The following is a 25,868-nucleotide window of genomic DNA, read 5'->3' as shown; positions in this document are numbered from 1 at the left end:
TTACCTCTAAGCCACCATAGCTCACTGGTGGTATGTTATATACTGGGCTGCTAACTGAAAGATTGGTGGCTGGAAGCCAATAGCTGCTCTAGGAGAGAAAGGTGCCAGTCTCCTCCCATAAAGATTAACAGCCGTGGAAAGCCTGCAAATATTGCTATGTGTTAGAATCAAGGTAGATTTTAAGGAAAATTGTTGTTGTGTACCATCAAGTCAGAACCAACTCATGCCATTAAAATAGCTGACCCTCTTCAGAAGCAGTTAATCACAGGGAGGAGATTGACCAACTTTTGCCCATGGAGCAGCTGGTGAATTTGAACCACATGCCTTCAGGATTGCAATGCAGCTTCTTACCACTAGACCACCAGATAATCCTAAGGGAGATACTCTTTTTATAGTTTCTACTTAATCTAGTGGTTGAAACTCAGTAAAAGGCTCAAGACCTATTTATTAAATGGATTGTGTACCCTAGTAAAAGAGTTCAATAAGTTTGTTGGGTAGTTTATTCCTTTACATTCTTTTATGTTTTCTAACTTACCTATATAATTTATGTAATCAGAGCACAAAATGTATTTATACTCATTAAAATATATTTGGTATCAAATATATTTAAAGATGCCATTAAAATAATGAGATGCAATCAGATATGTGCATGAATTTTACTATTAATAACAATTCTAGCTTGGTCTATTAAAAATAGGTCTTTAAAATGTAGCTCAAAAGTAACATAAAACATATCTTAGCAACTTTGTGCATTCTCAGTCATAGTACTTCACAAAATGTCGAATTTATTGTGTTTGGTGTTGTCAGATTGGTGCCTATTTATAGCTGTCATATACACATTGGAACTCTACCTAGTCTGGCACCCTCCTCACAGTCATCCCAGCCACCATGCCAGTGTTCTCATTAAGGGTCTTCCTCCTTCTTGCTGATGATCTCCTCACCCAAGCATAATGCCCTTCTCCAGGGCCTTGTCCTTCCTGTTGACATGTCCAAAGTTCAGGCCAATTCTGAAAATCCTCACTTAAAAGGAGCATTCTGGCTATACTTCTTCCAAGATAGATTTGTTCATTCTTCTGGAAATCCATGGCATATTCAACAGTCTTCACCAAAACCGTAATTCAAAGGCATCAATTTTTCTTCGGGCCTTCCTTATTAATTTTAATTAAGCTCATCTTGGTTCAGATTTAAACTATTGACAATAATCTTCAGTATTCTGTTAGTAATTTCATAGAGGAAAAAGTTCATTCACCAAGCCATATAGACTAAAAAAATGGATTACCCATCAACAATTTCAGGATAGCTCTGGAATTTATGTCTCTAAAATTTGTGGCAATGCCTTACTGATGTCTACTACAATATGTTACCATCTCAACCTGCTTCTCTTGAAAACAAGCCTCTGTTTGGGCTTGACAATTTAAGGCATTATTCATGTATATCAAATGCATGGATCTCTTTTAAAAATGTGAAACTGGTAAAGTTAATTAAACTGTATTTTTTATTTCTTTTGGGTTGTTTTTAATTTCTGTTTTTGAAGCCTGATTATTCTTTTTTAGTACCTGATTATTCTTTCTTAGTGTGTGTGCCACACACAACAACCACCTTCATTGCTCGAGAAAGGTTCTTCTTTAAAGTATGTGATTCTTTTGGGCTCAGGCCAGCTCAGTACAATTTAACAATTCTATTCAATCCACAAGTCCTCCACCATCCTCACAATCATTGCAGCCATTGTGTCAATGATCTTAACAAGCATCCAGTGGAAATTTGAATACCTGCCCTCCTTTAACAAAATTTCAAATCTAGTGTGTTATGTTGTCTTATCATAATGATAAACGGGTCATCTGTCAACCAAGAAGAGTTTTATTTCTTAGACTGAGGAAAATAGCCTGCAAAATCTCATTGAGTTTCATTGCTCTGCAATCAAGTATTTCACTCTATGAAAATGAAATTGTTCTGCTCTGCTATTCCTCAACAACAGAACTCAAAGCCGATATTGTTTGGTTGATCTGGACACAAGCATAGGGATAGTAACAATTCCATCCTACTTACCTAAATCATATGTGCTAAAGCCTCCAATAATGTAGGTATCTCATAGAAGGTGAGAGATAGATGTGAGTACTGAGTGACTATTTAGGACAATTTATTTTAGAGATGAGGAAGCTAAGGCCCAGAAAAAAGGAAGTGCTCTATTCTATGTAAGGTATTTGTGACCCACTCAGGATTCCTGTCTCCTGGTCCTGGGCTATGTCCTTGACATCCTGCAGCAGTTTATCTGGTCCATAACCTGGGTAGGATCCCAGAAATCAGGAACTAGGAACATACCATTTCCTATTATCTAGAACTCTTTGCAACTTGTGCTCATTTAATGAGCAAAAGAGTTTTTAATGATGGTGAAACACTTCCTCCTTCTAATCTTTCTCTTCTGAGGCAATAGCTAACGCTTACTCAGAACTGAATATATACCAACAATTCTGAGCACTTTATATTTACTTCTATTCCATAACCAAATGAGAACAGTCTCTACTTCACGGATGAGAAAACTGTGGCACTCAGATGGCTACATTAATTTGCCTAAGATTGCACTGATGCTGGGTCTCAAACATAAACAGTCTGGTTGCACAGTTCATACTATGAACTACTGAGCAACCTGTTTGAGAAAGGGGAGTAAAGGTATTATACTAAAAAAAAAAAAGGTATTATACTAGCTAACTGATCCTCTCTTTTCCCTGCCCCAGGTTAATTTTGTAGCTGTATGTTTGTTCTTCTCAGACTCTTGTTTCTCATCCTCTCAGTATATGTCCCATATTCCCTGAAGTAATTTCTTAACCAATGTATTATGTATTGTAATCTATCCCTCCTGAATATCTGTCTCTCTGATCCTCCCTCCCATCACAGCCTTTAAAAAAATAAAGTCATCCAGTGGATAAACTCCAATTTTACTTTAATTTAATAAATTAAATTCCAAGCCATCACACAGCAATGGAAGTCATCTCCCACATACAGAGTTGCAGCCTTGCTCTTGCTCCATCATCACAGTCTTTAAATAAAGCCCCTAAAATCATCTCTCTGGGGAAGGCTTCCCATCAGGCTCCCTCCTTCCAACAGAGCCACTGATCACATAGAAGGCATCAAGTACAAAAACAGTAATAAAGGGGGAAGGAGCAAGGGGCAGAAGAAGAAGTGGGGCCTCGGGGAGTACCTGCCCCCCATCCCAGGCACCTGCCTGGCTTTCTTGGAGCTGCCAATGTCCTCAGGGGCAGACACTGGTGCTGGTCTCTGTGGGGACCTGAGGGAGTTGTGGGATCTCCATCCCAAAGGGAATTGCCCACTCTGCTGGGACAGGAAAGAAGGGTCACCTGGGAGAGACACCCTCTATTGTCTGTTCACTGAGGGTTCTGGACCACACATATAAATAGAAAAGTGAATAAATAAGGGAGGAAGAATCAGCTGAGAAGCTGAGCACCCTGGGACTCCCCAAAGGGTCCAGTATTAACAAGAGGCCAACATCTCTGAGGAAGGCCCACATGTGCCAGACAAAGCCCTCCTTATTCCCAGCCACCAACTCCCTTTCCTGTATCCTCAGCAACGGGTGCCCACCTCTCACACATTTCCCGTTGCAAGTACCCTTCCAACTGGCCCCAGAGCCCAGGATGGACAGGGATTCCTGGAACCCAGAGGGCTTTTCTGGTCTGGAAATCCAGGGAGGGTTCAGAAGAGGATGTGGGAATGGGCTGAGAAACACCTGAATTCTCCTCAGGAGGTAAATAGGGCCCTTTTAGAGCTGAGGGCTGGGGTTGCCATTGGCCTTGGGTTTGGATTTGAAAGAAAAGCGTTTGATAAGGCGGCGAGAAAAGCTGCCGGCCTTCTTTCGGACACTGGGTGTGGACGTGGTGTTGGAGAGATCATCATGTGATTGGCTCAGGCCAGCTTCCTTCTGTCGAGGCTTCCGGCGGAAGATGAGCTTAGTGCCACTGCGCAGGAAACTCACTGTGGGAAAGAAGGGAGGCTGAAGCAGCGAGGGGGCATGACTTGGGTTAGGAGAGGTAAGGAACATAGAAAAGGCAAGGGGTGGAGGGATAGACAATATGGAGCAAAAACCAGTATGGTAGCCCCAAATTCAAGCTGCCTCAGTCACACAAAATGTTGAAACAAAGCATGCTCTTTATCCTTTCTTAGACAAAAAAAAAAAAAATCATGATAGCCATGGGAATGTGTATGCACCTTTGAGGTTTGCCCTGAGGAGGAAAGCCATGGGGCTGGCTGCTCCATGAGGTCAGACTGAGAAGACTGGACCTCTTTAGTATGCAAAGACAAAGGCTGAGTTGAGTGTTCCTAAAGCCTATAAAATCATGGAGGGACAGGTGGATCAACACTTAACTCATTTACCAGATGCCAAGATGTGAGCAAGAGGCAACGCTGTGGAAGCTTCAAAGAGGTAATGAGGACCAACATGAAGGCGGCTTTGGACTTCGGAATCTCATTATCTCAAGAAGCCATGCGGACTTACAGCACAGAGAGATCTGTGACTGACACAATGGCAGTGGGATGAGGATGTCTTGGGCAAGCAAGTTAGAAGTATGACAGCTATCTACTGCCAGAGGATTTATTTTTCCACACTTATAAGTGGAGAAAATGTAAAAAAAAAGATAAAAGGATATGGAAGACAGGTGTTTACATGCCAGAATGAAAAAACGTGCTAAGGCAAAAAGGAATCATTTGACACCCCCCTCATAACTGTCAGACCCTGGCCAAGAACAAAGGCATCAAAGTCCCCTTTCTAGTATAACTTTGAACTCTTTGTGGCATAGTGGTTAAAGCACTGAGCTGCTAAGTAAAATGTTGGTGGTTTGAACCCACCAGCTACTTTATAGGCAAAAGATTTAGCAGTCTTCTTCTATAAAGATCTAAAGTCTTGGGAACACTACAGGACACTTCTACTCTGTCCTATAGAGTTGCTAGGAGTTGGAATAAACTTGACTGGAGCATGTTTGTGGATCTGGACTCTTGTATAGCTGAACCAGGCTGGAAACACTGACATGCCCCTTAGAGGAAACGAAAAGTAAACTTGTTTGTGGCTCCCACGTCCATATCCCTAAGTCCCAGGACCTAAGTTATGAAAACCAGAAAAAAAATCAAACTAGTTGCCATTGAGTCGGTTCCAGATCATGGTAGCCTCATGTATGTCACAGTAGAACCATGGTTTATGGATTTTTCAAAGCTGTGGCTTCTCTGTATCACCAGCCCTTTTTTCTGGGGTTCCTCTGAATGGGTTAGAACCTTTCTATTAGTAAATGAGAGAACCTTTCTATTAGTAAATGAGTGTTTAACCACTTGCTCCATCCAGGGACTCCTATAACCATGAATCTGGGCATATAAAAGAAGCAAGGGTGGAACAATCCCGTCAAATTTCCCCACCTTTGTGGTCCTTGAGACTGCGGGTCTCCAGAGCACCTGTAGACCCTGTTTCTGACTCAACATCATCCACAGACGGCCTCTCAGAAATGTCTGAACGTGTTGTCTCATCTGCTTCCTGGACACTTGTGGGGCTGGAGAGGGCATCTAGGGGTCCTGGGGACACAGCTGCTGGGTCCGAGGGAGGTGAAGAGGGACCTCCACTGCTCCCTGTATCATCCTGCATTGAGGCTTCCAAGGATGCCGCATAGCCCAGGGATAGTGCCAACTCGTCCTGCGCAATGGGCACCTGGTAGGAGGGACAAACTTTAAGTGAGTGGCTCCTTAGGGTTCTCTCCCTATCACAGCTCCTCTCCCCAGAACCTCATTACCTTGGAAACACCAGAGATGATCAGAGTGCTACGCTTGGTGGGTGTCTTCTTGGCTGCCCGCCCGCTGGGCTCAGTTAGCTGGCGAATGGCTGTCTCTGCTACAGGGTCCAAACCATTGGAAAGATGGCTCTCCCCTGCTGGGGGTGTACAAAATAGGTAACTTGACTTGTAGTCCCCAGTTTCTTCTTGGACTTGAATTCCTCCTGGCCCACCCAAAGTAATTTTTTTTTACTCTTTTTTACATTTTTGGGTCCCTTACCACCCAACCCTCACGCATCCTCATTCCCCACTCACGACTACTGCTGTGGGAGGTACTGCTAGGGCCACTGCTCTCACTCAGCACCGTTGTCGTCTTCTCAGTCACCTCCACCTTGGACGGGGAGCGGGAGGGGGAGTCTGGTGGGTGGGGGAGGGTCAGTGAGCTGAGTCTTCAGAGCGGCCCCCACTCTGAACAAAAGTTTAGCAATTGTCTTGATTGAAATGCAGACTTTGACTGACTCTCAAAGCAGGGGACGGATAACCAAGACCGTGCCAAAAGAGCAATCGAGAATGTGATACTAGGTCATAGGCACCACCGGGGATGAAGAGATACCACACAAAACCACCAGGAGTGTGAAAGAGAGTCATGGAGCCACTGAACAGGTGAGGAGGTGCAAGGATGGTACAGAGATTCAATGGACAGAGAGAATATTTCTCAGAACTTCAATAGGTGAGTGAAATGTAATCTATGGTGGATAAATGCCATGTGGGTCACAGGATTTATTGGCTTTTACAGAGTGCTGGAGAGTTAAGGGAAAAGACATATAAAAAGAAAAAGGGAACTAGAAGATCATTACACTAATCAATTAATTAATGTGGTGGTAAAATAAAATATGTATGAATGATTGAAGAAACCATATGATTTATAAACTACCACTCAAAGGGTGTTATGTAACTCCTAAATATTGTCAGATAATTCATCAATTTCCACACAACCTTCTTTCTGGATGAACTTTTTTTGAGAGCTATTAAATGTCCTTTATTTAGTGATCCAGTCATCCACAAATCTATTCATTTTGTTAATAGATATTTACTCTGAGCACTTGCATAGGTTGGAGGAGTGGGGGAGACAAGAAAGGAAGGGAATTAGGTGATATGGAAACACAAGAGTCTATCTGAGCCAGAAAGATTGAAAAGTGCAAATAATGGTTGAAGAAGAGGAGGATGTAAGTGAATCTCAGAGAGCCAAAGATAATGGGACAGATGTAAGATCTGAGTGGAATGTCAGAAAAATGGACGATGGAATGAGGCTTTTCTTTCTTCCCCATCCTGTCATGGATCTGTGGTTTGGGGTGCCTAGCTAGAGCTGAGTTCCCACAAGTCTCCTCTTTACCTAATTTGCCATCTACACGGGGCCGGGACTGGACAGTGGTGACAGTGGTTACAATGGTGCCATCAGGCATGATGGTCCGGTCCAGCTCAATCTTCTTGGTAGGTGTGATGCTAGGGCGTGGAGTAGAAGAAGTGGGAGTGCCCAGGTTCCGGGGGGATCCTTCCTCGTACTGAAGCTGCCAAAGGTAGAAGAGCAGAGAAGCAGGTCCTTAGAGAGGCCCTTTCTCCTCCTCTTCCAACATCCCCCTTGGGTCAGCTCCTCACCTCTGCTGCCATAGTGGCTGCTGGTCCCAGGGCTTTCCCTGGCCCTGGGGTAAGTGGACACACCTGTCTTCGGGACAGTGGTCTAGAAGGGGAGCCCACAGGCAGTGTGGCCTGGCCCAGAAGTTCACCTGGAGAAAAGAGTGGCACTGTGAACTAGACTCATGGCTAGGTCTCACTCAGCACTCACCCAGTAGTGCTCCCCACTGCCCCACACTCACTATCTCCACAGTTGCTGCTCCTCACCACTTTGAGGGTCAGCTCCCGGCTCTGGGGGCCAAGATCCCTGGGGACCAGGAGGAAATGAGGATCAAGAAGAAAAAACACAAGCAAAATTAATCCACCCTTGAGCTGATCCCAGGCTAGAGGCAGAAACAAATGTCCGTAAATAAGAAGACCAAGTATTCATTCCATCAGGTTTATTTCTGCCTTCCTGAGCTTCTTACCTCCCAAAAGAATGGGATCACACTCCCCATTCAAATCTTCCCTGCCTCTCCCGTCTCCTAGTCTCATACTATCCTCTTTACTCAAGCTATTCCCTTTTCCAAAAATACTCTCTCACATTTTGAAATCCTACTCATCTACTCTTGCTTTAAGATGTGTTTTAAAAGCTACCTCCTCTAGGAAGCCCATCTTGCTCTTTATTCTCCTCTGGTGACAAATCTCCCCCACCTATGTGCTCCACAGCAATACGTATCAACCTTTATTGGAGCAATAGTATCACCCTGTCTGTCTCTAGCCTATGATCAGCCAAAGGTAGTATCTTATCTTTAACCCTAGGACCCAGCCTAGGGCTTGATGGGTTCCAGGGGTGGAATTCACTCCTTACAGTGCCAGGTCCTCTGTCCACTCCACCTCAGGGCCAGCCCTTGCAGGCTTGGTCCACTTCTGTTGCATGGGGTTATCAAGCTCAGCTACACAGCACAGTTCTCCAGACCCTGTAAGGAACCAGAAATAAGAAGATCAAAAGTGGGATGTCGGCGAGCTCCGGTGGCCTAGTGGGAGGAAACTGCACTGCGATCCCAGAGGTGCATGGTTCAAATCCACCAGATGCTCTGCTGAAGAAGGAGGAATAATCGTCTCCTGTACCAGTCAGATCCAATTTGACGGTACACACATTAAATAAATAAATGAATGAATGAATGAATAAAAAAATTATTTATTCATTTATTTATTTTTAAAAGTAGGATGTCCCTAAGGAATAGAGAAAACAGATCTTTGGCCAAGGGGCAGCAAGTGCCTGTTATCACGGCCATGGTAGTCCTCTACCTCCTGCCAGCTCTTACCTCCCAGCTCAATTCCCAAGTGAGATGCTCGGAGCTGCCGGAGGAATAACCGAGTAGGTCTGGAGATGGCTGGTTGGGTCTGGGGCAAAGTGGATGACTTCTCACTGGTAACCTAAAAGCAAGAACAAGTAAACAGCAGTAGTCCCAACACTGTCTGGGGACAAGATAAAAACCATTTACTTCTGGTGCCCACTCACTAGGCCTGCAGAGGCAGAGTAGGCCCGGAGGTTGACCATCATGGCTGGCTGGGTGCTGACTATGGCATCCTCGATCAGTTCCTGGATAGTGGAGAGCTCTACCTGCTCCTCGCCTCTCTGCAGGGGGAAAGGGGAACAAGAGGTGACACCTGCAGCTTGACCTCACCCTCCTGCTCTACCTTTTCCTTCCAAGTCCAGGCCCCTTACCTCCCTAGCCTGCAGCTTGGGAAGCACCATCAGGCTGAGATCCGGACGATCAGTGAAGGCCCAAGATATCAGCAGCCCCTCCTCAGGGATTTCCTCCAGGTTGACTTCCAGCTGCAGACCAGGGACAAAGGGATTAGTTTGTGTTTCACTCTTCCAATTACTTCCAATTCACCAGGACTCTCCCTGCCCATATTGCACCTCCAAGAGGAACCACATTGCAAAAGCTGATACAACAGATCCCCCACCCAACTCTGTTCCCACGTTCCCCTCCACCTGTGTTGGTGGCAGTGTCAGAGTGACGTGGTAGGTCTCCATGGAGACGGCAGCGGGGGACTGCTGGGTCACAGAGACTGGGAACCACATCTCCTCAGCAGAAAGCTGGCAATGCAGCACCTGAGATGGGCAAAGCAGGGTCAGGTAAAACAGAAGGGTCCTCGATTGTACTCCTCACTATAATGGGTCAGCAGACCCATCCCCACTGCTGTTTTTCTTGGAACGTCACCCATTCGAGTCACATACTCCTAAAAGTATCAGTAAAAGCTAAAGTCTCCTCATCCCAGAAAACTCTGCATATGCACACATACAACATTTTATACAAACTTCAGGAGCACTCTCCTGAAGCCAATCCTTGGATTCCCCAAGGCATTAATAAACTTCAGGTTAAGACTTCCCAGGCCCAAGGAAACCCTCAGGGTCAGCCCCTTTCAGGTCCCAAAGTGGTCAGTGCCCATCTGACCCTTACCATGGTGTGCTCTGATTGGTCTGCGCAGGTCACATGAGTAATGCTGGCTCTGGGTGGAAGTTGGGGTACTTCCTCAAAGGTGATTTGGATGGAGCTCTGAGGGAGTAATGTGGGCACAGGATCAGGTCTCCAGAACTGCTTCCCGCAAGGCTGGCCTGCTCAGTTGCTGACTAGGCCCTGGCACTGTGAAGGCCTCAGCTGCAGGCTGGCTTCTGGCCCCTCCTAGGCCTTCAGGACAGGAAGTTCTCCCCTCAAACTGAACTCTGTCTCCCCAGGATCCCATAGTATCTGGGACCACAGAGGACTCGGGAGCTAGATCACTTCAGAGACCAGATCACCTTAAGCAGAAAACCTTGGATTTCTCCTGGAATTCCAGAAATCTCCTCCTTTTCTCTCTTTGTTCCCTCCACTCTACCACGAAAATAAGTTGTGCATAGAAAAAAGGGGGGGGGAAGATGTTGGTTCCTTCCTACCTATATATAATACCTGGGGAGAAGAGAGGCAGAGCCAAGTTAAGAATGGAGGAAGAAGGGTCAATTATTGTAGGAAACAAGCTGAAGACACAAGGCTAAGCCTTATCCTGATAAAAGGATAAGGTATACAGAACACTGAGGCTCAAAATGGTGATCCTATCCATATTTTTGGATCTTCATGACTAGCTCAGCACATCCTTGGGGAATCTGACCAGAGGGGCTGGGAAGAAATGCAAGCTCAGAAGGCTCAAAGGCCCAGGTATCTGGTTAATTCCTCAAGACAGACAGTAGGTTGGTATTACAAGAAGGGAAAGCTGCTTAGCTTAGGCTTCGAAAAAGTGGCTTCCTAATTCTTCCACAGCAGAAATGTGACAGCCTATTGCATGCAGCCCTGTCTAGGGGGAATGAAAAGAATTGAGGAGATGGTCTTTTCTGGATCTTAGGATGGGAGAAAAGGGCTCATTTGCCTGGCAAACCAGCAGCAGTCAACTTCTCTGCTCTTGCAGCTGTCCTGTTCAGTGGCCATAACCATGGAGACAGGGATATGGTTGTTTGGAACCTCAATCTCTTCATTCCCTACAGAGAAGGCCAATGTCATCTAGCTGAGTCAGCTGTCCTGGGGAGTTGCTCTTGACCAAGGGACAAAGTGCAAGCAGAGCTGGGTGGAGGGGTGGATTCAAGGTGTAGATTGACATCTGCCATCTGACCTTTAGCTTGCCTGCTGGCCAAAAGAAACCAAACAATTTCATGTGGCCACTTCTGCTTCCAGGAATTTGAGGAGCTAGCAAAGTATAAAGTCCCCAGATTAGTACGACCTGGAAACAGAATGCTCTGAACAAGGAGGTGATGGACTGTGATGGCAGTAAGCAGTGGCTATGCCTGGTGGGAGGAGGTCCCAGAAAAGGGAGGTACCCTCCCCTCAGTCTTATGACCACTACTACCATGCTTCTTGCCCCACTTCCTGGGAGGTCAGATGTCCATGCATAGTGCAATGGGAGGAAGTAAGTTTGTGACTGATCCTCAAGAAACAGCTTCAGGCTCATCTACTGGGAGGCACATGGGTAGTCAATCTGGTCTCCACCTGAACACCTTCTCTCTGAATAAATATATGGCAGGCCAGTCAAGCAGGGGGATGTGTCTGACAGAAGTAGTGACATGAGTTGGGGGTTGGGTGGGGGTGTGATTCAGGCTCCTTAAGGATCTACCTGGCCACAGCAGAGATGTGGGGCAGGAGCTATTAATTGGGAGTGGTGGCATGGAGACCAGGCAAATTCCTTCTGCAGGTGCACCTATCCCCACCCCCAACCCAACCAGCACCCAGGTTACACGGAAGCGCCATCAGGCATAGGGATTAGCGTTGCTATGAGAACAACAATTTGTGAGTAGGTTTGAAGCCCAGAGAGTACCTTACCCACAGGAACAGTGATCTGGAACCTAGCCGAATTTGTGCAAGCCTAGACTCACCAGTACCCTATTCTCGGATCGAAGAGGGGAAAGGGAGTCATGTGGTTTCCCTGTTGATCCCCACTTCCATCCCTCCCTCTTAGCATGGGCAATCCCAGGCTGAGAAGAAAACACTGAAGGGACTACCCAGGCTCTCCTCTCCAACTCACCCGGTCCCTGCAGGCCTGCTCGTTCAGCGCTCGAACCCAAGCTCGCAGCCAGTTCTCCCGGAAAGATTTGAAGGCAAAGAGTGACGCCAGGAGGCCTCGGACGCCTGGCTCTTCAGGGGTGCCAGTTCGAGTTGCCCGCAGCCTCAGGAGCGAGCGCCACACGCCTAGCTCCCGCAGGGAACCCTCTGGCTCGACTGCTAAGGCGGGCTCCCGGCCCTGGCTCCTGCCGGCCCGTGTCCGCCACAAGCCCCGGGCATACTGCAGCAGCCAGCCCGCCACTGTGAGCAGGGAGGCGGCGAAGAGGATCAGCAAGACACCCCAGCCCACGTCCTGCTGCCCCCAGCCGGGATCCATGCTCAGCGCGGGCTTCGGTACTGTTCCTTGCTCTGGCTGGCGCTCAGCCGCTGCCCCGGGGGAGCATGGCCCGGGCGGGCCGCGGGGCGGGGGCGGGCTCCCCCGGGGCTGGGCACGCGGGCTCGGGTGCTCTGGCGTTGAGTGCCGGAGACTAGTGGGTGCCACGGGTCGGGAGTGGAGATGCTGCGTGGTCGCGATGCCTGGGAGGTCTCTCTCTCGCTCTCTGTAGTCGAGGTCCTTTCTTCGTAGGTCCAGACGTCCAACCTGGGTTAGTCACCAGCCAGTGGTGACTCCTCCCACTGCACGGGTCCCGCCGAACCCGGGCGGGGACCAGGCTGCAGAGACGTGGGGGTTCGCGGGCCGACACCGGCTGCAAGAGGGCTGCGTGCGCAGAGTTGACACTGACAACACCGCCGGCCGCCCCGCCCCCACCCGGCCTTAAAGGAACCGCACCCGCTCAGGGCGGAGCTTGGCGAGCCGGGCGTCCAGCTATTGGAGAAAGGCCGGGAGCAAGGCGGGAGGAGAGGAAGTTCCTAGATGATAAATAGGTGGGGTCAGGTCCTCCGGTTTGCCAGAGACGACTGCAAGAGTGGGCAGAGACACCACTTCACTTACCTGAGGTGCCGTTTCTGCTTCCCCCGTGGTCTGTAAATTTCTGTAGGTTGGACGCCTGAGGGGTTAAAGGAGGAGGTGATTCTGATGAATGGCACCGCCCCCTTCTCCGCACACCCCGCGCTCAGCAGCCTCTGGGTGCCCATTTCCTGCTGAAGCTAATTCTAGAGAAGATGCAGAGCATCCCTCTGGGATAGAAGTGCCTGGCAGAGGTCCAGCGGGTTCTGATCCGAGGGGAAGCAGAACCTGAACCTAGCAGAGGTTGAGTTTAGAACAATGGAATATTGGACTCCCTCTTGGAGCTCGGACTCTAACATACTTAATAACCTCCCTGCTAATGTGGGTTGCTTCTGGAGCCATTTCCCTAGTCCAGAGCTGCTTCTGTTTTTAAAAATAATACATTTCCATAGTAACAACTTCTGCCCATAGACCGCGTGTAGAGGGAGGGGGTGGTAATGGTGAGAGAGCTGGCAGTGTAGCAGAGGACTGACTATCAATAGATTCGGCCGCAAGATCCCCCTGTACAAATAGGAAAAATCCCAGCAAGCACCGGGGTTATGGTGCAGGTACCCCTGCCCAACCTCTGGCCTTAGAAACCAAACCATCTTTGATTTTAGGTTTTAGGGAATATTTCTTTGTATTACTGGGGCTGGTCTTTATTTTCTGGGGGGAAGATAGGGGGAAACTATCAAAGGATTCAAAAGCATCTTCATCCTCCAGGAGCTGCTTTTCCACATACAATGAGGTGGTATTGGGCACATAGTCCTTATCTTGGAAAGGCTTTAACTCCTTCTCCCTCAATCTGAGGCATGAGTGCACAAGAATAAACCATGTGTGAGGTTACAGAATTAGGCAGAACCTGTCAGATCAGCATTAAGGGGTCTGAGCTACAGGGGGTCGTGGAGGTAACCAGCAAGTCCCTGGGTTTGTGGAAAAAAAGCTGAGGGATAATAGGGTAACACAGCAGTAATGATGCTTATGCATCCTCCTTTGGCTCCAGAAAGAGTAAAAATCTCGAGTTTGGGTTGGGTTTCTAACTTCGAGGGAAAGAGGGCATTAGAAATCAAGAAAGGAGAGAACTGGAGACCAGAACCCAGGGACCAGCGAGAAGTGGTCAGTGATCAAAGCAGTGAGAGTTAGGGTAACAGGTCCTGATGGTTTTTCAGGTGCAAGACTTTACTGTGAAAGTCCTCTTCCTTCAAGAACTGTTCTCCAATTCTTACTATCTCCTAGGGATCTAAGTTCTCTGAGCTCTTGGATTTATTCCCCCAATTCTTCCACTGTACATTTAAGAACTATCCCCAGCTACTGATAGAGTTTCACAATTTAATCTTACATGAGTCTCCCTCTCAGTCCTCCCAAACTTCCTTCTGCAAGTTAATTAGACCTTCAGCACATATGCCATTCTGATTTATAGTCTAACTGGTTGTTTATATGTCTGATTTCCCACTCATTAGTAAATTGCCTGAGGGTGGGACCTGTCTTATTCTTCTTTCTCACTCACATTCAGCCAAGGTGCTTTAAATGTCTTGAAGTATATTTCTTAGGAGAAGGAACTACATTTCTATCACTCTGTCCGTCATTGTACATAAGAAGTTTCCATATACATGTTATGTTATGTTATGTGCCGTCGAGTCGCTTGCAACTCATAGCGACCCTATGTACAACAGCCCTAAACTCCGCTCTATCCTGTGCCAATCGCACCGTCTCTGACACTCCCATCCCAATTATCCCAGTCACTGAATCAATCCACCTCATAGAAGGCCTTCCTCTCCTGCGCTGTCCTTCCACCCTCCCAAGCATGATGTCCCTCTCCAAGGACCAGTCTCTCCTCACAACATGTCCAAAGTATGTTAGATGGAGCCTCAGAATCCTTGCCTCCAAGGAGCCACCCGGTTTAACCCTTTCCAGGACAAATCTGTTTGGTTTCCTAGCAGTCCATGGTATTCTCAATACTCTTAATGGAGTCAAACTGAAAGGTTGGTAGTGCAAAAGGAAAGGTAGATGGGAGCTCTGGTGGCCTAGTGGCAAGAAGCTGCCCTGCAATCCTGAAGATGCCCCTTTCAAATCCACCAGATGCTCTTGCTGGAGAAGGAGGGGCAATCTCCTCCTGTGCCAGTCAGTATATATGGTATAAAACAAGAAAGAAAAAAAAAAAGGTGGGCAGTTCAAACCACTCAGAGACATCTTGAAAGAAAGGGGTCAGGTAACCTGATTCTCCCAAAGGTTCTACTTTGCTCCCATGCGGTTGCGGTAAATGGAATCAACTTGACAGCAATTGGTTTTTTGGCTTTGAAGTGTTTTCTCATGTACATGGTAAGGATTAGCAAATTCATTATCATTTTAAAAAATGCATAACAAACCCCCCCATCCTCAATATACATGTTAACACTGAAAAAATTCTGTGTTGCAGCCATCTTTTGAAAAATCATTTACATTGTTATAGGAATGGGAGATGTTTGGGCCTGCTTTCAGCTATGAATTATTGATGGACTGCTAGGGGCCTGATGGGAAGGAAAGGAGAGTTGTTCAGCTGTATGGACAGCTTCACAGATGTGGTCCTGCAAATGTCACAGCCCCAGACTATCCAAAGCTGTCACATAACATCTTTAGATAATGTAAAAAAATTGCGGGACAGACTTTTTCTGGCAATAAGACTTAATAGTGGATTGGCCCTCTTTACTAGGAGGCCCTCGAGGATACTAAGGAGGAAGTGTGCATCTAAGACATTGACTTCTCAATCCAAGTGACTAAGAATTCCTAGGATTGGCTTCAGCACTAAGGCAAACTTCTCCTGGCAAAGGCACACAAATTCAAGTGAAACCAGTAGTCAGTGCTTGCTGATTAGTCTGATTAGTTTGATAATCAACTGGGCACTTAATCACTCAGGAAACAAAAGGATTAAAATGGTATCCAAGTAAACATATAGTGGATGGTGATTCCCCAGGGTCTTGTCTCTGCTAGTCCAAGGGCTGGGGAAACTCTAATGATCTCCAGAGAAAAAAGATAATGCTTCCCAATGCCAGGCGAGGAAGGAAGATTACTAAGGATTGACCTCAAATAAGGAAGGAAATAAATACAGACTGCCCTTCAGACTCCAGGGAGTTGCAGCCTGCTCTTGATCAACAAGCTAACAGTGTCTCAAGAGAGACAAAAGTGGATGCCTCCTCAGGAGATCCCACAAGCTCCTCCTCCCCACCTGCTCCTGCCACCTCATGTTCCAGCTTTCTAGAAGACTCTTCCACTCTTACTACCTGCTGAAATTTTTCAGATATTACTGTTCCTCAAGGCCTTCTTACTGCCCTCACAATCACAATTGCTACCTCCAGGGGCATTGTGCACCAAATGTCCTCCATACGTGAGAGATTATGGCTTGGTACACAGATAACTGCCCGTCTTGAGCCCTGGGGAACACTCTATGGAACAGAAAACACTTGCCTCCAAGGAATTTTCTGTTTGAGAGAGACACACACTAACATACACACATAAACTCAGAAAAATATTATCCGGGGAGCTCTGGTGGCCTAGTGGCAAGAAGCTGCACTGCAATCCCAGAGGAACACGGTTCGAATCCACCAGATGCTCTGCCGGAGAAGGAGGCGCAATCTCCTCCTGTACCAGTCAGATCTGATTTGACGGTACACGCACACAAAATAATAAAAAATAAAAAAAAATAAAAAAAAAGAAAAATATTATCCATAGGACAATAATTACTAAAAATTTTGTGGACTGTTACTAAGTAAATTGCTGGCAATTTTACTTTGTTGGTAAGTTTGTGCGCGCGCACACACACACACACACACATACACACAGGAGATGCGTTTATAAAGACAGCTGTCATCAAGTCGTATAGTTGAATCCGACTCATAGCAATCCCAGATGTAGCACAAGATCTCATGTATGTCCGCAGAGAAATGTGCCCTCCATTAGTTAAAATTGCGGATTTTATGGAAGTAGCTCACCAGATCTTTCTTCTGAGGCATCTCTGGGTGGACTCAAACTGCCAACCTTTGCCTAGTAACCAAGCATTTTAACTAAGCCACTCAGGAACTCAATGTACATAAACTGTTGTTCGTGTCAGGTGCTGTCCAGTTGTTCAGACTCATGGCAACCCCATGTGAAGAAACTGTCCTACAGGGTTTTCTTGTTTTTAATTTTTTCTTTTCCTAGTCTAACATGATAAAAATAGGATCCAACTGGCACAGGAGGAGATTGCCCCTTCTTCTCCAGCAGAGGATCTGCTGGATTCAAACGGCATACCTTCATTATTGCAGTGCAGCTTCTTGCCACTCGGCCACTAGAGCTCACTTTTGTTTTTAATCTTAATGGAGGATGACAACCACATCGTGTAGAGCCACTGGGTGGGTTTGAACAGTCAGCTTTTGGGTTATGAGTCCAGTTCTTAACCATTGTTCCAGCAGGGTCCTTTATAATACAAATTCTCATTATAATTTTATGTATAAGATAAATGTGTTATATATATCTTTCAGAATACATTATTAGTAAATATTATTTATACATTTTGTTGTTTGATGTTGCATATCATTGAGTCGGAATCCACCCATAGTTGATCTTCTGGCAGTCTTTTTTAGAGGCAGTTAATTGCACTGGAGATTGCCCATCCACATACCTTAAATTCGAGTGGCTGTGATGTGTAAGGGACATTTTATACCTGGCTTGGAGGGAAAGGGAGCATTATCTTTTGCCTAAAGAAAAGAAATGTTACTTTTTGAAAGAATGGACAAGATGTCAAAATATATGAATCTTCACAAACCTCTGGGAGTGATTTTTTTCTCTCAGAGGAAAACACCTGTCACCTAGGAGCCTGTAGCAGAAGGAAAGGAAATGAAGATGCTGGTGTAAGGAAACAGATGTAAAGCAAATGACGCAGTACCTGGAGGAAGAATACTCACAAGAATCCCCATATGGGCCTGCTCCTCCTGACTCCTTAGAAGCCTCAGACTTAATTATGTAGGCGCTTGCCCAATACAGGGATCCAAGAACCTGAACGTCAAGTACCAGCGTAAAAGCAACACTTCAGGACACTTCCAGTCTCTTCAGTGATGAAGTGACCCGCTTGGTTGCTTGCAACTTTACTACGGGGGCAGATGGTGGGTGAGATGGTGAGGAAAAAGTACTTGGTTCAAGTGCAAGCATATGGGGCAGGAGGGAATTTGAAATGTCTGTGCCCGGGTGGTGTTGTGGTTAAGCGGCTGTTAGTGAATCAAATGGCCAGCAGCTGGAACCTGTCAGCAGCCCTGCGAGATAAACGGCTTGCTTCCAAAAGCCTTGGAAATCCTAATATGATTGCTGTGAGTTGGAATCGACTAGAGCAACAGCTTTTCTGAATTGCAGTCTGCCTTTCCAGGAACAGTGTTACCTTTACTTTGGCTTCTGATTGCTTGGGCAACAGGTTTTCTACAAGGAGCAGGAGATTTTCCTGCTTCGTCTCCTTTCAGCCCCGCCCCTTACTTCCAGTACTTAACTTCCTGCCTCCAGAGTAACCCCAAGATTAAGTGAGGGGTAGTGGCCCTTTAAAGGTGATCTGTGAAAGCCTTCGGGAGCTACGACTGACGTAGACCCCGCTGGAAATGGTGCTGACACGTGGTACATGGAGGCGTCCATCTTGGAAGTGGGCAAGCAGTTTTTCCGCTCCAGCCTGAACACATTTGATATGATGTTAAGAAATATTTGCTTGTGTTTATGTCTTAAAAATGTCTTTCCGAATACTTTGGTGCTGATTCAACTCTTGAAAGATGCAGTTTAAAAGAACTGGCCCCACTCGTATGCCCATTTTAAAAATGTCTGCCATCGCCTTCCCAAGCAATAGTGGTTCAGCCGAGAAGATCCGGGCGGAAACAGTGGGTAGATAAAGCAAAGAAGAACGGAGGTTACTTTATAGAGCCTTGCGGGTGTTCCGCGGGCGGCTCAAGTCAGTGTTGTAAGGTTTTGCTCAGGCTGGTGTGGAAAGACCCCGCCTGTGGGAAGCGGCCCTTCCTCACTGCTGAGGCCTCAAGTCTACCGCCTCGTTTGCTTATTAACCGAGGCGACGGCGGCGGCAGGGTCCCTTGGCGGGTCACCATGTGGGCCTTCTCGGAGTTGCCACTGCCGCTGCTGGTGAACTTAATCGGCTCGCTGCTGGGCTTCATGGCCACGCTCACCCTCATTCCAGCCTTCCGGGGCCACTTCATCGCCGCCCGCCTCTGTGGCTTGGACCTCTGCAAATCCAGCCGGCAGGAGATGTGAGGACCGGTACACGGGTCCAGGGCGGGGGACAGGCTGGGAGGAAGGGTTGGACCGTGCACAGGTGGGGACCTAGCGTCTGTCCAGAACTCTGGGAGGTGAAGGACAGCGGATTCGCATTAGGGAAGAAGGGGGTGGAGGACATGAGTGCATCAGGGGTTTCAGCGTAGCGCCCTCTCCCCTAAAAGTGGCTGGAAGGCAATTTGGATTAGTGTAACTCCACGCCAGTTAGTGACCACGCCCCCCTTTCCTCTCCACCTCGCGTTCCCCCTTTGCTGGGCCACAGCCCAGAATCTCAGGGAGTGATCAGCGGGGCTGTGTTCCTTATCATCCTCTTCTGCTTCATCCCTTTCCCTTTCCTGGACTGCTTTGTGGAGGAGAGGTGTAAGACCTTCCCCCACCACGAAGTAAGTGTGTTAATGGGGGTGGTCGCCTATGATTGGGGGTTGGGAGGTAGCTGAGAAAGTTGTATTGTTTGGGCTTTCGGGGAGGGTCAGAGGAACCCCTTTTCAGACGGAAATTCTGGGAAGGGGAGGTGGAGTGGGAGTAGGATTGATTTGGGACCTGCCCGAGCCTCCCCCAGTTTGTGGCCCTGATAGGTGCCCTCCTTGCCATCTGCTGCATGATCTTCCTGGGCTTTGCGGATGATGTACTGAATCTTCGCTGGCGCCATAAGCTGCTGCTGCCTACAGCTGCCTCACTACCACTCCTCATGGTCTATTTCACCAATTTTGGCAACACGACCATTGTGGTTCCCAAGCCCTTCCGCCCAATTCTTGGCTTGCACTTGGACTTGGGTGAGTAGCTCTGCTGCTACGATCCTGTGGCTTTTATTCTTCAGGTTCCTCTGTTCTCTGTGTCTTCTCAGATCCCCTCTCATTATCTTTCATCATGTTTTCTACCCTCACCATTTTTTTTTCCTCTCAGAGAAAATACCTCTTAAGTCCTCTTTTCTGTATTGTGTTTTCTTCCCCAGGAATCCTGTACTATGTATATATGGGGTTGCTGGCAGTGTTCTGTACCAATGCCATCAATATCCTGGCAGGAATTAATGGGTTAGAAGCTGGCCAGTCGTTAGTCATTTCTGCGTCTATCATTGTCTTCAACTTGGTAGAGTTGGATGGTAAGTACAACTAGGAATAGGAGGAGAGAGAAATCTGGGGGTTAAATGCCTGTGGGGTTTCAGAAGGAAGCAATATGTGAACCACTTTAGAAGAGAAACTATTTACTTTGAGAAAAAGAATAGTTGTTGTTGTTGATTGCCATCGAGTCAAGCACAACTCATAGTGACTCCATGAACAAAAGACCTAATGTCTTTCTGTAGCTATCATCATTTCTTCAAGTTCATAGCGTTTCCATAGGCATGTGGTTAAGGAAGTGGATGCCACTCCTGTTTCCAAACCTGTTGTACTACTGGGAGCTCAACCAAACACTGTCCCCATAGGGAAACCATTATGGCATTTCATATCCCAATAGCACAAGGTTCAGCATCACAGCAAACCTAGATTACATCAGTACAGCAAATTGACAAAGAAAGATGTACCAAGTAGAAGAATGTTCCTCCAAAATATAGCAACATTAGTCTCACTTAGCAGTGGTTTAGTGTCGTCAGGTCAAATATGACTCATAGTGACCCTTTGAACAAAAGACCTGAACTCAGTTCTATACTTAACATCATTTCTTTATGCTGTTAGAGCTTATAGATAGAAGAAAAAGAGCAGCTTGGTCATCTGTAGCTAAATTGGCATTAATAGCTAGCTAGGCCATAATACTCTCCTATTGAACGTATGTAATTTCATAGAACCCCAGCATCACTCTGTGATAATTACGTATGGAGCAAACAAAAAACCAGGTCCCTCCAAAATCATATCTGAGTTCCAACAAAAGAAACTGGGCAAAACTACAAAAGTGATCAAGCATCCTACCTAACAGAAGTGACCGTTGTGTCCCTCCAGTAACTGATCTCTCCTACCCCTTAAAAGTGAAGTATTCAGTCCCAGAACTACACCTGCCTTCTGACATCACCCTGTCCAGAGCAAAACTACTTTTTAGTATCCTCTTCATAGTTACTCAGAACTATACTCAGAGAAGAAACCAGGCCACAGGACTAACAATTGACATAAACCACAGCCTCATCTCTCTTAAGACTGAAGGAACTAGCTGGTGCCTGGCTACCGCTACTAACCATACTGGTCAGATCCTCAGTAGACAGATCCTAATAAAATGGAGAGAAGTGTGGAAAGAACTCAAATTCTTTAAAAAAGTCATGAACTTACTGGACTGGTTGGAATGACCTTTGGTACTCTATAAACTATGAACTCACCCCAGTGGTCATCTGTTAGCCAAATAATAGATCGACTCATAAGTAAAGACTAATGCTAATTAAGTACTGTGCACCTTTAATAAATGATCTCTACGAGACCACATTGTAAAAAAAATTGAAGCAAAGCTGAAGGGATAAGGTAACCGGGAAACCAGGTTACTAGAAACTAAATATCCAGAGTGGAATAATGAGAATGTGAAACATTTTGAAAAAGTACTAGTGTACATTACTGAAGAATTTGTGTAGTAATTATTAAACAGGAGCCTAATTTATTAAAAAAATAATATAATATTGTTAAACAAGTCCTATAATACACCCTAATGACCTTGAACAAGATGGATTGACACATTAACTGCAGCAGTGGGCTCAAGTGTGTCAGAGATGATGGTGATGGCACAGGATAGTACAGGGTTCAGATCTGTTGTTCATAGGATTGCTAAGAGTCATACTCAGTCAGATGACACATAATCAACTTACCACTAACTACCCTCTTAGGGAGTTCTTATAGCCTAGTGGTAAGGACCTATGCTATTAATCCTAAAGCACATGGTTCCCACCAAGAGAAAGATGGGAAGTCTCCTCCCGTGCAGTTTACTGCTTCTGAAAACCCGGTAGAGGGTCAGCTATAAGTTAGTTCCAACTCAGTGGCACAGAATAACACCATCATCCTTTTATCAAGGTTTCCCATGTTGTATGGTTTCTGCAGTATCCCTTGTTACAAGTTAATAAACCAAACTTTTATTGGCAATTGTTTCTCTTGGTGTATGATTGATGGACATCAGCAAAGTGCTGATTAGTACTAAGCACTTTTCAGACATTATCTAATTTAAACCTTGTAATGGGAGCTGTGAAACCAGGCTGCTCCTTGGAGGCAAGGATTCTGAAGCTTTGTCTGACATATTTTGGGCATGTTGCAAGGCGTGATCAGTCCTTGGAGAACGGCATCATGCTTAGGAGAATGGACAGACAGTGCAAGAGAGGAAGACCCTCAGTGAGATGGATTAATTCCGTGACTGGGGTAATGGGAGTAGGTGTGTCAGAGACAGTAAGATTGGCACAGGATAGAGCAGGGCTTAGGGCTGTTGTACATAGGGTCACTATGAGTTGCAAGTGACTCGAGGGCACATAACAACGAGAGTTGTAAGAGAACTCTGGCAAGAAACTGCTGCAATCTGGAAGGCACATTTTGAATCCACAAACTACTCAGTGGGAGAAGGATAGACAATTATACTGCCTTTGAAAACCCGCTGGAAGGTCAGTTCTGACTCAGTGGTACACAATAACAACAAACATTTTAATAGCTGTATGTGGCAAGTGTTCTCATCACCCTGTTTAACAGATCAGAAAACAGACTTAGGAAAGTTAAATGTGTTCTGATCGAAGGTCAAATAGCTAGGAACTAAAAGGTTGGTATTCAAATCCATGTTTGAATACCTTAAACTAAAAGTGGGGCCTATCAAGAATTGCCAGGGTGACAGAGGGTAGTGAGTTCTTGAAAGTAATCTCAGAGGAATAGTTTGGGACAGAATTTAGAGGAAGACAAAAATAAGACCAGCGTTTACAGAAGTGGCTACTTAACTGTCCCTTTTTTCCTTTCCCCAACCTGTAAAGGTGAATATCGAGATGATCATATCTTTTCTCTCTACTTCATGATACCATTTTTTTTCACCACCCTGGGACTGTTCTACTATAATTGGTAAGTACTAGGCTGTGGATTAAGGGAACAGCTATCTAAAAAGATGACAATTATGGAACTATTCATGACCAACCTCCAGATTAGTCTGGACATGCACATACTTGTGTTGATATTTTCTGGGTTCTCAGCTGGTAGTATTCTAAGTAACTTAATCCAGCAATAGTTGGGGGCAAATGATGTGGAGCCCAGAAATAGCTTAACTTAGGGCTTTGGGCCTGGCAGATCTACTGGGAGCATCAGAATCTTACCTGGAATCTCCTTTAAGTCAGAACTGGGTAACCTAGTGCCCAGGATATAAGGTATGAGAAAAAGGGTTGGTAATGCCTCTTGCGACTGACTTAGATCCTTTCCTCCCTACAGGTACCCATCACGGGTGTTTGTGGGTGATACTTTTTGTTACTTTGCTGGCATGACCTTTGCCGTGGTGGGCATCTTAGGACACTTCAGCAAGACCATGCTACTCTTCTTCATGCCCCAGGTGTTCAACTTCCTCTACTCACTGCCTCAGCTCTTTCATATCATCCCCTGCCCTCGCCACCGTATACCCAGGTAGCCACTTTGGATACCAAGGTAGGAGAGGGCGGATATTGAAGCTTGGAAGAGACAGTATAGCCTTTTTATTTCGGATGTCTAAAACCAGCCTTATATACAAAGAGAGTGACTCAAAGAAGGGTTAACTTTCCATATGGGTAACTCGATCATTTACAACACATTTACATACATAAAGAGTCATGAACATAACAAGGACCACTAAGAAAACAAATAGGTCTGTCTTGGAGATGGTAAAACCAAGTTTCTCCTTGGAGGCTAAGATTTTGAAGCTCTATCACATACTTTGGGCACATGGTCAGGAGGGACCACCAGTCCTTGGAGAAGAACATCATGTTTGGAAGGGTCTGGAGGGACAGCACAGAAGAGGAAGACCCCGGATAAGATGGACTGATACAATAACTGGAGAAATGGGGTTATGCATGATGGAGTTAGTGAGACTGGCTCAGGATAGGGCAGGATTCAGAGCTGTTGTAGATAGGGTTCTATGAGTCAAAGGTGACCTGATGGTACGTAACAGTAATCTCATATAATGCTCACATCAGTTCTGATCACACAGTAGTACAAAGCAGAGCCAGAATTAGATCTCATATTCTTTGACTCCCTAATCTCAGGGCTCTTTCGATTAATTAACCACAGGGAGGAGAGTTCTTTGAGTAAATGCCCCTTCACATACAATTTTCTTTCCTCTGCAGATTCAATACCAAGACAGGCAAACTGGAGATGAGCTATTCTAAGTTCAAGACCAAGAGCCTCTCTTTCTTGGGCACCTTTATTCTAAAGGTAACAGGGTAACAAGGAGGTAAGGCCCTTGACAGCCATCTTGAGATCATCTAGAAGTGGGGACCCTAAGTGTCAGCATATCCAAGGGGGACTTGGAAGTATTAGGCACATCTTTATTCCTGAAGTATTCTTGCTGAGCTTCCCTTCATCTCTGGTCCCTCCAGGTAGCAGAGAGCCTCCAGCTAGTGACAGTACATCAGACTGAGAGTGAGGATGGTCCCTTCACTGAATGTAACAACATGACCCTCATCAACTTGCTGCTGAAAGTCTTTGGACCCATGCGTGAGAGGAATCTCACGTTGCTCCTGCTGCTGCTGCAGGTGAGGTTAGGAATGGGATCTACACTTTCTTATCTAATGATCTTGCTGGTTCTCATTCTATTTCATTTGTCCTTGCAGATCCTGGGCAGTGCTGTCACCTTCTCCATTCGATACCAGCTTGTCCGACTCTTCTATGATGTCTAAGCCCCCAGATCACTGTCCTCTAACTGCAGTTTCCAGGGTTCCTGACTCAAGATGAGCTGTATCTGGACCAACCAAGGCTGCCTTCCAGCCCAGGCCTCTTCCATCCTTCATTCTCTGCCATATTTGTTCTCAGCGTATTCCTGGACCATTCGGGTCTCTAATGACTATTGATTGAGGTTTGCCTATGGCTTTCTTCAGCTTGCCACTCTGCATCTTTGCAGTCTCTTGAGGTGGGATATGGCATCTTTTATGCAATTATCCAAAACTCAAAGAATCCTGAATTCCCAAGAAATATTCCGAGGCCTTGGGATTGACTGCACTGAAGACGGACACAACCTCAGAGGCTGTGACTTGACATAGGGTTATAAAATTAAGTGGTCTGATTAGTAGTAAGTGCCAGCTGGGGTGAGCCAGGTGCTCATAATGGTGACAATAAAGCGATCTTTTTGTTGTTCCATTTCTACATGGGCATATTGGCGGGAGCATCACCTTAATAGAATGTCTGTTTCACTTACGGAGCTCTGGTGGCTTAGTGGTAATAAGTTGTGCTGCCAACCCAAAGGCAAGTGATTTAAGTGCGCCAGGTGCTCAGTGGGGGAAAGATGGGCAGTCTCCTCTGGGCGCTTTACGGCCTCTGAAAACCTGCTGGAGGGTCAGCTACAGCAGCAATTCCTCTTTGACTTCTCCATTTTCTTTCATCAGGCTCTTTCTAGCAGCAAGTGAGAACCGCCAACAAACAACTTGTTGTGACCCTGTGTACTTACGGCGCCACTGAAAGCTGTTTTCTAGCATGGGGTGGAGCCTTCAAGTCTCATTTCTTCCCTTTTTCACTTTCTCTTTACCGCACAGTAAAAGAGTGCATAGGCCTGGGAAGGGGAAACAGGGATAGTGTTGACAACCCAGATTTCCCAGAG

The 25,868-nt window shown here is 46.2% G+C and overlaps 2 protein-coding genes across 5 annotated transcripts; one reads left to right on the top strand and one right to left on the bottom strand.

Moving 5' to 3' along the window:
• Positions 1–2,921: 2,921 nt before the first annotated feature.
• C2CD2L (C2CD2-like) lies at positions 2,922–12,656 on the bottom strand. 2 transcript variants are annotated; one of them, XM_006890853.1, is made up of 14 exons: positions 11,931–12,656; positions 9,845–9,940; positions 9,376–9,495; positions 9,103–9,213; positions 8,896–9,012; positions 8,699–8,810; positions 8,242–8,350; positions 7,634–7,698; positions 7,416–7,543; positions 7,153–7,327; positions 6,075–6,176; positions 5,781–5,917; positions 5,413–5,698; positions 2,922–3,984 (listed from the first exon to the last, which is right to left on the bottom strand). In XM_006890853.1, the coding sequence occupies exons 1-14, from the start codon at positions 12,282–12,284 to the stop codon at positions 3,773–3,775; spliced, it is 2,124 nt and encodes a 707-aa protein (XP_006890915.1). In that variant the 5' UTR covers positions 12,285–12,656; the 3' UTR covers positions 2,922–3,772. The 2 variants fall into 2 exon arrangements, with proteins under 2 accessions (XP_006890915.1, XP_006890916.1); XM_006890854.1 differs by having other exon boundaries at positions 5,781–5,914; positions 11,931–12,551.
• A 6,016-nt stretch (positions 12,657–18,672) lies between these two features.
• DPAGT1 (dolichyl-phosphate (UDP-N-acetylglucosamine) N-acetylglucosaminephosphotransferase 1 (GlcNAc-1-P transferase)) lies at positions 18,673–24,954 on the top strand. Of its 3 annotated transcripts, XM_006890851.1 has the most exons (9): positions 18,673–19,138; positions 19,426–19,546; positions 19,723–19,936; positions 20,116–20,262; positions 23,074–23,158; positions 23,519–23,707; positions 24,403–24,490; positions 24,655–24,810; positions 24,889–24,954. In XM_006890851.1, exons 1-9 carry the CDS (start codon positions 18,978–18,980, stop codon positions 24,952–24,954), a joined length of 1,227 nt encoding a protein of 408 aa, XP_006890913.1. In that variant the 5' UTR covers positions 18,673–18,977. The 3 variants fall into 3 exon arrangements, with proteins under 3 accessions (XP_006890913.1, XP_006890912.1, XP_006890914.1); XM_006890850.1 differs by having other exon boundaries at positions 24,655–24,954; XM_006890852.1 differs by lacking the exon at positions 19,426–19,546 and having other exon boundaries at positions 18,808–19,138; positions 24,655–24,954.
• The last annotated feature ends 914 nt before the right edge of the window (positions 24,955–25,868 follow it).

This window comes from Elephantulus edwardii, unplaced genomic scaffold (genome assembly GCF_000299155.1).
Source record: "Elephantulus edwardii isolate Elephantulus edwardi_28Jun2011 unplaced genomic scaffold, EleEdw1.0 scaffold00093, whole genome shotgun sequence".
NCBI lineage: Eukaryota > Metazoa > Chordata > Mammalia > Macroscelidea > Macroscelididae > Elephantulus > Elephantulus edwardii.
The sequence above is the reverse complement of the archived record's forward strand: the minus strand, read 5'-3'. Positions and strand labels throughout refer to the sequence as shown.